Source organism: Dichomitus squalens (genome assembly GCF_000275845.1).
Source record: "Dichomitus squalens LYAD-421 SS1 unplaced genomic scaffold DICSQscaffold_38, whole genome shotgun sequence".
Classification (NCBI taxonomy): Eukaryota; Fungi; Basidiomycota; class Agaricomycetes; order Polyporales; family Polyporaceae; genus Dichomitus; species Dichomitus squalens.
Window position 1 is genome coordinate 151,055 of NW_006766920.1, and position 10,891 is coordinate 161,945.

A 10,891-nucleotide genomic window follows, 5' to 3' on the forward strand; every position below is an offset into this window, starting at 1 on the left:
GGAAGCGTGTCTCCGCAACACTATCTCCAGACAAGGCGGTGCACTACACACTCTCATCCCCGCCGCGTCATGTCGTAGTGATACACAACCACATCGCGCAACGCAACAGAAAAACCTAAAGTGGTAGAGAAGTCAGTACTCACATGATACATAGCCCTTCATCAGGTTCCGCACGACAACCTCCGAGCTGAGAAAGCCAGGACCCGGTTTTCCGTTCTCGTCTATCCAGCATTCCCGCGGTGGCGTCACCGGAGACGCAACGCTCGCCACCGACGTCGCCCGCGTACTGGGCGAAGACGCGTAGTCCGCAGAGAGCAGCGACGATGCTCGTGAAGTTTGACGGCTCGACACAGAGGTTAGAGAGGAAGCTCGCGAGGCCGGTTCGGTAGGATCATTGCTGGGTGGCGAGACGCGTCGCCTCTTGACAACCTTGCGCGCGAGGTTGTCAGGGCTTTTCCGCTTCGGCAACGCGAGATGTTCGCGTGAGGTCGACGAGTGGGCCTCTTGTGCAGTTACCTTGATCGTCGGAGCGCTTGCATGGTGTTCTTGGGACGCAGGGACGGCGACGAGGCGCGTCGTGACGAGCGTCGAGGAGCCAGAGGAGAATTTGAGAGTCGAGAAGAAGCTGTGGTCGCCAGAGGGGGCGAAGGACGAGCTCATCGTCGTGGTCGGTGTCAAGGGCGTGGTCGGTGGCGATGAGCTCATTTGCTGCAGACTGTGCAGTCGCCGGCTCCGGTCATATTGCCCACGTGGAGTTGTTCCGGATTGGTTACAGCTGATGTAATAACCAGCGTCGCGTTTCCCCCAGGCCTCCCTGTGCTCGGATCAGCGGCAGCCCCCTGCCGAGCCCCTCAAGCCAGCGCTCCGGCCACCTCCCAGTCAGGGGACAAGCTCGCCGTGACTGCGCGAAGTGTGCCCCGCCTCATTCTATGTGGTTTCAGAGCTACAGGACACACAATATTCTGCATGGAATGCTTCCCATGCAGATTCCCGCTGTGTGCGGGTGCTTCCAGCAGTGGACCAGAGTCGGGCAATGTCCTCGGTGTGGTATAGCTGGGGCTCGGCCGGGGTTTTCCGGTGGTCCGAGCACATCCCCGGGCGCGGGGACTGCGACGCTGGTTTTTACATCAGCTGTAGTCCTCGGTCGAATGCTCCGTTACTGCCGCATGCGCACGTCTTCCAGGACTCTGCAAGACCACTAGGTCCTGGCCTCTTCTACTTTATATTTCCGAGCTCCAGGAATTTGTTCTGCCTGGCCATGAGATTCACATTGGCCAAGTGAGAGGGGGGGATCTTGTGCAATGTTGTACCTACTATAAATGGCAAATCCACGTGGCGCTAATGCTGTCTGTGATGGAGAGACTCGACGGTTGCCGCGGAGTCCGCTGCTCTTCCTACCGCCACCTCGTCCCGCTCGTCGTCCAGCTGTACGTCCCTAAGTCCCCCAACAATTGCGAGGTCTCGAGGATCTCACCACACCTGACTCGTAGATCATGCCGCCTCCCCACTATGACTTCTTGATCAAGGTCTGTACAGCTATGCAGCAGGGTTCCACATACTCGGGTCGATGGGATTCTGATGACCTTCCCAGCTTCTACTCATCGGTGACTCAGGTACTTGAGCCTTGCTACAGTATTGGCCTGAAAGTCTTGAGGATGTTCATCGTTACATCGCACTCTAGGTGTCGGGAAGTCTTGTCTATTGCTGCGGTTCTGCGACGACGCCTGGACGCCCTCCTTCATCACGACTATCGGCATAGACTTCAAGATTCGGACAATCGAGCTCGATGGCAAGCGCATTAAGCTCCAGATTGTGCGTTTCATATTTTTAAAACCTTCTTGGGTGCTCCACTCATCGCTCGCTATGATCGTGGTCGACAGTGGGACACTGCTGGACAGGAGCGATTCAGGACTATCACGACGGCATACTACCGTGGAGCGATGGGTATCCTCCTCGTATACGACGTAACGGACGAACGGTCGTTCAACAGTGCGTACTCTGCTCCCCTTATTTCCCTCACCCCCTTCTTACCTCCCTCCTTGCTGCGATTGCAACTTGTCCTCCAACGCGCATCTCCCATATACCGGAACCCTGCTCCCCGTCTGTTTCAATGGGTTCCAGACATCCGCACATGGCACGCGAACATTGAGCAGCACGCCTCAGAGGGTGTAAACAAGATTCTCATTGGCAACAAGTCTGACTGGACCGAGAAGCGCGCCGTCACCGAGGAGCAGGGCCGGGAGCTCGCCAACGAGCTCGGCATCAAGTTCATGGAGACCTCCGCCAAGGTCAACGAGGGCGTCGAGGAGGCCTTCTTCACCCTCGCAAGGTCAGTTCTCGTCCCCTTGCCTGCAACTTTTTCATGTTCCACGTCCCCCACCTCCCATCTCCGCGCTGTCGCCTTGCTCCCGCCCCCGCTTCCGCTCCTCTTCGGGTACTGCGTGTGAAGGATATGACGTCTGGGTAGTCCTGGAGCGGGCTTCGTCGCATAGGCGACACAGCATTCCCCACGTCAAGCCATACGTATACGCAGGGTCCACCTTGTGGGCGCGGTCAGCACCGCGCCGGGCCGCAGCGCTTCGCGTACCCACTTTCTACGTATTCCCTTCCAATCCCCATTTGCAGCTCTATGTGCTTCTACTGACCCCTCCTCTCACTGCAGAGATATCAAGACGCGCCTCATCGACTCGCAAGCAGAGTCATCGGGCGCAGCGGGTGGTCCGCAGGGCACGGAGGGCGCCGTCAAGGTCAACCAGCCCGCAAGCCAGGTGCAGGGCGGCTGCTGTACTTGATAGAATGGTCCACCCTCATTTCCCACTCCCCGCTCCCCCAACTCCTACGTCTTGTTTTGACGTGCTGATTAGGGCTGGGGCTGGGGATGTCGATGTGTCCTAGTAGTGTACATACGGTCCGCTGTGCAAGAGTAGTAGTGTTCCCCGTATTTTCTCTCTTGCTGTTGTCGCCAATGCTGCCCCCCGGATCCCATACACCCCATACATCCCATATACGCATGCCCCTCTCGCTCTCGCTCCTCGGTCGCGACACGGGCAGGCGGTGTTTTCAGCAATCTACTTATTTATACATAATTGTCTTACACCGAGAGATCCTCACACAAGCACCTCACAAGCAGAAACCCAAGAACGTCGCGCACGAGACGTCTCAACAATGAGTCCCATCCCTCGGTCCCCAATCCTCCTTGAGTGGGACGGAAGCATTCCAGTTCCCACCCCACCATCTCTTTACGCGCTCGCCACCCCATTCCTCGTACTCGGCCCTGGTCACACCCACCTTCTTGAATTCGTCCGTCTTCGCGAAGTCGGCCATGCCTCGCCACGCGTCTAGCACAGGGTCCGCGGCGCGCACAATCTCCAGCGGCATCTCCGGGGGCAGAATCGGACGTAGCGTGGCGTGCAGGCGGTCACGCAGGCCGGGGAGCTGCGAGGGTGCGCCTGTGAGAAAGACGTTCTACGTTTCCGTTCAAATTCCATCAGTATCCGTCTAGAATACAGGCGAGAGCAGGGGACGCACATTGACGAGCCGGCCCTTGTCCGCGTCTGAGAACCTAGCGAGTACGTTCTGCAGGACCTCACCCAGCCCCGCCGAGTCAATCCCGGCCATCGAGGGCGAGAACCACGCCTCGCAGGCACGCCAGCGTTCGATGTTCAGGTGGATCCGCGCCTTTCCTTGCGCGTCACCTTCGTCGTACGCGGGACGGAAGGCGGACATTAGTGCGGAGCGCTGCGAGGACAGCGCTGCGTGCGTGTGCTCTTCGGTGAACGTCGGGTCGTGCGCGAGGAGCTTCTGCTCGACCGCCGCCAGAGCGGCGAAGTCCTCTTCTTCGTCCGAGGAAGCGGCTGCTGTGTTCTACACAAGTCGACCGTGAGCGGAATTATGGTCAGGTGAAGATGCGCACGTACTATCTTGCGGTAGATCGCCCAGTCCGCGTCGTCCGCGCCGAACATGTCCTCTGTACCACCGCACGTCTCAGCACCCCAAAATAACACAGCTCGCAAGCCACTCACCCCCACCCGCCTTGCGCCTCTTCTTCGGCACCCGATCATCCGCCGCCAGATTCGCAATGCTCTTCATCCTCGCCTGGCTCGCCGCGCTCTTTCTGTCCGTCAGCGCCGCTCTACGCCGGTTGCGCTCCTTTATCCGGTTCATGAGCGTCTCCTGCTCCCGACGCATCTTCGTAGCCCACCCGGACAGGTCGCGGTCGCGCTCCTCCTCCTCTCGTTTCTCTTCTGCCGCGCGCTCTTCGCGCTCCCGCTCCTTTTCGCGCTTGGCGCGCTCGCGGGCTTCATACCCGGCTTTCATGAGCTTTTGTTTCTTCTTCTCTTTCAGGCCTTCTTCGTCAAGCTGGAGGCGCGTTAGCTTAGGATTACGCCGGAATGAAAGCTGGAACATACGTCTTCGTCAGGAACATCCACCAAGGGAAATGACGGAGGCTCTTCCTGCACATCACGTCAGCTCATCGCGCTCATAAGTCACCACGACCACTGACGTTCTCTGCGTCCTCCCCATCCGCCTCCTTCTTCCTCGCCTTCTTCAAGTCCGCCTCCAGCTTCTTGATCGCCGCCTCCAACGCCGCGTCGTTCGCAAAGCCCTCTTCCCTCAACGTGTCCGCCCACTCCCGCTTGCTCTCCTCCTCCTTCCTTTCCCTCACGCTCAACAAGTGCGCCAGGTCGGTCTCCTTCTGCACCAGCTTCTCCATCCTCGACTTCGCCGCGAGCTCCTGCAGCTTCCGCCCCTGCTCCTTCTTCCTCTCCGCGATCCTCGCCAATTCTTCCTCCGTTTTCTCTTCGGTCACGGGCACTTGGTACGGAAACTGGATGATGCGCTCCGAGGCGCGGAGGTTCAGAGGGTCCTTGAGCTTGCGGAGGAGCGCGGGGTAGTCGGGAGAAAACTCGCAGAAGTTCTGCAGCATCCAGTTGCATTGAGTGGGAGTGACGCGGCTCGGGAAGGTGGGATATTTGAGCTGGATGAGCTTGAGGAGGTAGTCGGTCGCTTGGGACGCACCCCAATTGATTCTGCGGATGGGCAAGATAGCATCAGGCCTTGAGCAGGCGGGAGAGTGTGGAGCAGAACATGAGGGACTTGCCGTTTGGCGTGGCTCATTATGCCCTTGCCGTCGAGTATTGGGATGACGGATGTAGAAGCAGTGTTGAAGGATACAACAAGACCGTCGTCACGGAAGGGAACCGGTGGTGAAGGGAGGTTGTTGTGATAGAATGACATTACGGAGTCGACGCAGAACGCGAGGGAGGGGACCGAGTATTGCTCGAACATGAGTTCAGAAGTCACTACGCTTGTGATCAGCGACCTTCATTTCCCTATGGGAAGCGTTTGCAGCAGGGATATGGAACTCACAGGCTCTTGAGTGCAACGGGGACGCTAACCGTTCGGTCATCAGTATCGGATGGTCGACCGCAGGGGTGTCGATCCCTAGGTGTATGAACGCGTAATCCAAGGCATTCTCCTGCAATAATCGAGGAGTTTAGTTCCAGCTTCATGCCGAATCATTTCGCGGACATACCAACGCGTCGAAGTTGAGCAACACGTCTCCCTCCCAAGGTGTCTTCGCCTGCGACCTCGCACCTCCCTCCACGTCTATCCCTTCACCAAACAGTAGCAGTGGCTTGTTCGTCTTGCGCTCCTTGTATTTCGCTACCATGTTAATGCCTGTCCGTGGCGTATCCGACGTGCAGAATCCGAACCGCAAGTGTGTCGAGCCATTGTCGATGCAGAGTGGTGTGTGTGCATCCCGGTGGTCATCATAGTCCGTTGCAGGTACTTGGACAGTCGGCAGAGGTTGTATGGGAAGAAAGGTGATGTTGGACTCATCCACCTCCATAGTGCTTGGGATATCGTGTGGGAAGAAGAGAAGATTGGGAATCCATGGAACGGTACATTTCAGTCCGAGATGGCGGTTGGCGGCGCTCGCTCGACGCCCGCGATTGTCGTGCCCGTTTTGGAAGGTCGGCGTTGTTGTGGCCACCACCATCCAAGTTCAAGTTAGGTATGTGTTTTCGTCATTCGACTTTACACCTGCGTATCTGATAAAGTGAATCAACGCATACCTGCTAACTCCAAGATGTGCTAGACGATTCCTGGCCACTAGTGGTCCAGGACTCCTCTGCAGTACATGCAAATCCGTATGGGGGGTGCCAGCTCGCGTGGTTTCTCGTTTCGGTTCTACAAGTGTAGAAGGTGAGTCTCAGTGGACCGCTCGTGCCCTTTTTGCTTATGCTAGCGGTGTTGACCGGGCCAAAGGGAGGGCTTCGCCCGCGACAAACCCCTTTGGGAAAGAATGTACTGGCAATGTGACGGCTGCATTGCTGCTTGAGGGCTACGGCTCCAGCCCGCAGAAGTTCAATGAACATGATTATTGAGGCAGGCTGTGTTAGGGGTGGTCTATGCCACCTGGTTCAATCATACTATGCACGGAGACACTTTACTCCTCGCTAAAGGCTAGAGCAGAAATGAAACAGAGAGCACCCTAGCCAGGATCGCCCGGAGGACCTTATGACTATGCAGCTCGAGCGCATTATAGTTTGGGCACAGGCGGAACGGCGGGACGATGCCAGCAGCTTCTCTGTCTTGACCGTCAACGGCCGATAGCAAGAACATCTCTCTGACATACACAGTTCCGTCGAGATGCAGAAGCCTGTAACCCGTGATGCGGCTTCTTGATGAAAGCCCTGAAGGCCCTCCCTGCAGTGGAGGCGATACCGATGACCAGTGGGGACATATAGTCAGGTGGCTGACAGCTGAAGCGGGCTGTCGTCCTTTGTCTTCCCCCACTTTCTGACCGTTAATTCGCATAAAGAATACGTCAATGATAGGTGCAACGGTCCTATTGACGCTGCTCGCGATTCTAGCATTCGGCGACGCTCGTACTGACCGTCTCAAGGCACCTCCTGAGTTCGCCGTCCCTGCGAGCAGCGCTGTGGACTCGGTCGATCCGTGAGTCTATACCATTATCATCACGCTCTATATTACTGACCAATCTCGACCAGGCTGATCGGAAATGGTGGAATCGCCCCTCACAGTACTGGGGGTATGATCCCCACAACCGCACCTCCGTTCGGGATGACCCGCTGGGTAGCCCAGACGCGCAAGGATTGGGTCTCTGTGAACCCCTACAACTACAGCGATCCTTCCATCTATGGCTTCCAGGGCACGCACAAGCCTGCGATATGGATGGGCAACAGCGGCCAGTTCGTGGTTGTGCCCGGGGCCGGCGAAATACAGAGCGTATTCGAGCAGCGCGGGATGAGCTTCAGCCACGAGGACGAAGTCGTGACCCCCAGTTATTACTCGGCCGTCATGAACGCTATCGAGGGAGGCCAGATCCATGCGGAGCAGTCAGCAAGTAAGTACAGCCTGAACGCACGTTCCAATTCAATTGGGCTTCTCAGTGTTCAAGGTTAGACATGAGCTAACATCACATACGGCATGCTTCTCAGCTTCGCGGGTCGGACACCTGCGCTTCACGTTCACCAACACCGCGGTACCGTACGTTCTCGTCGAAGCGACCCGCGCTTCCGTCATGGGCTCCGCCGACCCAACGAACGTCACCTACCCACTCGGGTCCATTGCCATTGACCCCGTGAGTCGCGAGATCACAGGTAGCAATCCCGAGCGACAGGATTTCATCATCGGCCCGAACGCCGCGCCGAACTTCTCCGGATATTTCTGCGCCCGCTTTGACGTGCCGTTCGAGAGCTTCGGTGTCGTGCAAAACGGTAGCACGGAGGAGAACGTGACTCAGGGCGACGGCGCGATGCTATCTGGCTTCGCAAGGTTTGCGCAGGGCACGAGGCAGGTGAACGTGCGCGTCGGGGTGTCGTTCATCTCTGTTGGACAGGCGAGGAAGAATCTGGATGCGGAGATACCGGACGGGACGACATTGGAGAGCACGGCGGAGAAGACGCGTGCTGCGTGGGCCGAGAAGTTGGATCGCATCCAGATTGAGGGTGCGAGCGACGACGACAGGGAGGTATTTTACACCGCTGTCTTTCATGCACTCCAGGTACGGCGTATTGCTATCTCGTGAACTGGTCGAGTATAGACCGAACGTCCTCTATAGTACCCGTATGAACAGGATGAGGATGGCAAGTACTATTCCGGTTATGATGATGCCGTGCACGAGGGCGACTCTTACACTGGATACTCCATTTGGGTGTGTATTCCACAGAATGACAGTTTGTCTCGCTAATTCACAGTGCTCTAGGACACCTACCGCGCTGAATGGGCTTGGCTCATTCTACTCGCCCCTGAGCGTATCCCGGGGATGGTTCGGAGTATGCTACAGGACTATCTTGAAGGAGGCTGGCTGCCAATGTGGAAGAACATCGTCGGCGAGTGTCTGCGATTGTGCTCTACGATGACGAAGAGCGATCGCTAATTGCTCTGTGGCGATACAGAGACCAATATCATGGTAACACGCCTGTCTCTCACTGTCGATCCTGTTGATGATGTGTTCCCCTTCGCATAGGTTGGTACACATGCAGACTCTCTGGTATCGGAGGCTGTTGTGAAGGGCTTCACTGGATTCGACCTTGCGACGGCATATGAAGCAGTCCGAAAAGATGCAACTGTCCCGCCTGTAGATGACTGGAACATTTCGTAAGCGTCCTTGCAGTCACTCAAATTCTACTCCTTGATGAATGTACTTTTCTAGGTATTCTGATAGACAAGAGGCAAGGATAGTCCCACCTTGTCCGTGTTATATCCCTCACGATTTGTCTTATTAGGGTGTCGGTTATGAAGTGCGCGCAGGCCTCTCTTCTGTCTATGAAGAGCAGGGATGGATCGCAGATGATATACATTCCGAGGCTGCATCTCGCACCCTCGACTACGCCTGTAAGAACCCCGCTCTAGCATCTCCAATCAGGCGACTGGGCTCAAAAACATTTCGTGTATAGATGATGACTATGCAGTTTCTCTTGTCGCTGCCGCAGCAAACAACTCAACCGACGCTGCCTTCTTCCGCTCTCGGGCCCTCTCCGCCCCGTTCACCATCTTCAACAACGAGACCGGCTTCATGGAAGCGCGCTTTGCCAACAGCTCGTGGGCAGGGCCGACTGCTGGCTGGACCGAGGGTGACGAGTGGGCTTACACGTTCGACGTCCTACACGACTTCCCTGGCTTGATTGAGAGCAAGGGCGGGAATGTGTCCTTTGTGCAATTCCTGGATGAGCATTTCGATGGCGGGCATAATGATCATACTAATGAGGTACGTGGTGCTCGTGCGTTGCTATCCTCCAGATCCCTTATTATCGACATTCTTCAAACAGCCTTCGCACCACATTCCGTACCTGTATTCGCTTGCTGGGGCAGCGTCGAAGTCTCAAGCGCGCATCCGGCAGGTCGCGCAGGCGAATTACAACAACACCGTCGACGGACTGTCTGGGGTACGTTCCTTGAATCCGACACTCATTCGGGCATCCTCTTACAGGCTCTTCGCAGAACGAAGACTGCGGACAGATGAGCGCGTGGTACATCTTCAGTGCGCTTGGATTCTACCCCGTCACCCCAGTCGATGCGACATACGTTATTGGAACGTAAGCCCGTCCGGTTTGTTCTCTGTCGCCCGCAACGCGCTGAGTACACCGGTAGGCCCTTCTTTGACAGAGTCGCCATCGACCTTCCCAACGCGTCCCGGCCTCTCGTCATCACCTCCAGTGGAGCGCCCAGCAAGCCGTACATCAAGGGCTTGACCGTGAACGGCAAGCCGCTTGAGACTCCCTTTCTCACACACGAGGATATTGCGTTTGGAGGGGAGATAGTGTTCGAGATGAGCAGCTCGCCGCAGACCTGGGGGTCGGCCACGTTGGTCAGGCCCTTCTTCAGTCTCGGTTCGGTACCACGGCTGATCCTTCTCCGATAGGTCGGGACAAACTCCTAACACATCAACGTCCGGATCTTGCGACTATGCAGTCAAACATGGGATAGTATGAGTATTGAGACCGTCATTATGGGTTGACCGCCGAGCGCGGTTCGCTGGCACAAGATGGATCACAATGAATGGCTGGAGATCTAACAACCTCACCTGAAACGTCATTTGACGAGTGAATTGATACAATGTGATAGAGGGGGGAGTAGCGTGTCAAGGCCTCATATTAAGTAGGACAATCGACAGCTCTAGATAAACCGATAGGCAGAGAGCAGGTCGACCAGCCAAGGAGTTCGTCGAACTCGCCTTCGGAGAACGGCTCGCATGACGCCTCTTAAGAGGGCTATTGGTGTACAAATATTCGGTTATGATGTAACTACGGCGCACCAAGCAGATGCGCTCGCTTTCGTCACGGCGTCATCGCAGCCTGCTCCAATTTCAATTGCGCCCTCTGCGTCTAATCTACATCCATCATCGCTTATTGCTATGTTATACGCAGTCAGCGGCTTCGAGACTTGACCCCAGTGAGAACCTTCCCTGTTGCTCACGATTCTCATCTTTTTTGGCCCGTTTCAGTCCGCCCAAAAGGCAGAAGTAGTCAGATATCCACATGTATGTAGGTGAATGCATAGATATCCGTCCATATGCACACAAAAAGCTATTTGCCGTTCGTCGTCTTTTCCCGTCTGTCTCCGTCTATTTGCATCTTTTTCGCCCGATATCTGTATGTTCCACTCTATTGAACGCCTGGCAAAAATATAGGAACAGAGTGCAACAGTCCTATACAGTTGGGGCTCGTTGCGCTTGGGCACCAGATCGAGCATGAACGGATATATGTATTTATGGGTGGTTACTCTACAATACAAATTTCGCATTACATAATAATACGCTACTCCCCGCGCCCGCGCATCGTGCCAAGCCCGCGTACAGTGACCTACCACGACGTGCTCTAACCTACTGCGTTGCTGCACCCGCGCGACTTACCTGTAT

General features: G+C 56.2%; 3 protein-coding genes across 3 annotated transcripts; 2 read left to right on the forward strand and 1 right to left on the reverse strand.

Annotated features, from left to right (window-relative positions):
• Window positions 1–1,493: 1,493 nt before the first annotated feature.
• DICSQDRAFT_66796 (rab-type small GTP-binding protein) lies at window positions 1,494–2,792 on the forward strand (the record flags this gene model as incomplete). Its single annotated transcript, XM_007368675.1, has 6 exons — window positions 1,494–1,526; window positions 1,592–1,613; window positions 1,682–1,812; window positions 1,881–1,989; window positions 2,122–2,329; window positions 2,663–2,792. The coding sequence occupies 6 exons, from the start codon at window positions 1,494–1,496 to the stop codon at window positions 2,790–2,792; spliced, it is 633 nt and encodes a 210-aa protein (XP_007368737.1).
• A 367-nt stretch (window positions 2,793–3,159) lies between these two features.
• DICSQDRAFT_149043 (actin-like ATPase domain-containing protein) lies at window positions 3,160–5,854 on the reverse strand (the record flags this gene model as incomplete). Its single annotated transcript, XM_007368676.1, has 9 exons — window positions 3,160–3,465; window positions 3,529–3,864; window positions 3,918–3,967; window positions 4,023–4,359; window positions 4,410–4,454; window positions 4,505–5,030; window positions 5,102–5,303; window positions 5,371–5,479; window positions 5,537–5,854. The coding sequence occupies 9 exons, from the start codon at window positions 5,852–5,854 to the stop codon at window positions 3,160–3,162; spliced, it is 2,229 nt and encodes a 742-aa protein (XP_007368738.1).
• A 984-nt stretch (window positions 5,855–6,838) lies between these two features.
• Window positions 6,839–9,913, forward strand: DICSQDRAFT_149044 (uncharacterized protein; the record flags this gene model as incomplete). Its single annotated transcript, XM_007368677.1, has 13 exons — window positions 6,839–6,966; window positions 7,020–7,375; window positions 7,470–8,035; window positions 8,093–8,185; window positions 8,237–8,359; window positions 8,501–8,631; window positions 8,687–8,705; window positions 8,760–8,868; window positions 8,931–9,241; window positions 9,303–9,419; window positions 9,475–9,569; window positions 9,625–9,841; window positions 9,896–9,913. 13 exons carry the CDS (start codon window positions 6,839–6,841, stop codon window positions 9,911–9,913), a joined length of 2,283 nt encoding a protein of 760 aa, XP_007368739.1.
• Window positions 9,914–10,891: the final 978 nt, after the last annotated feature.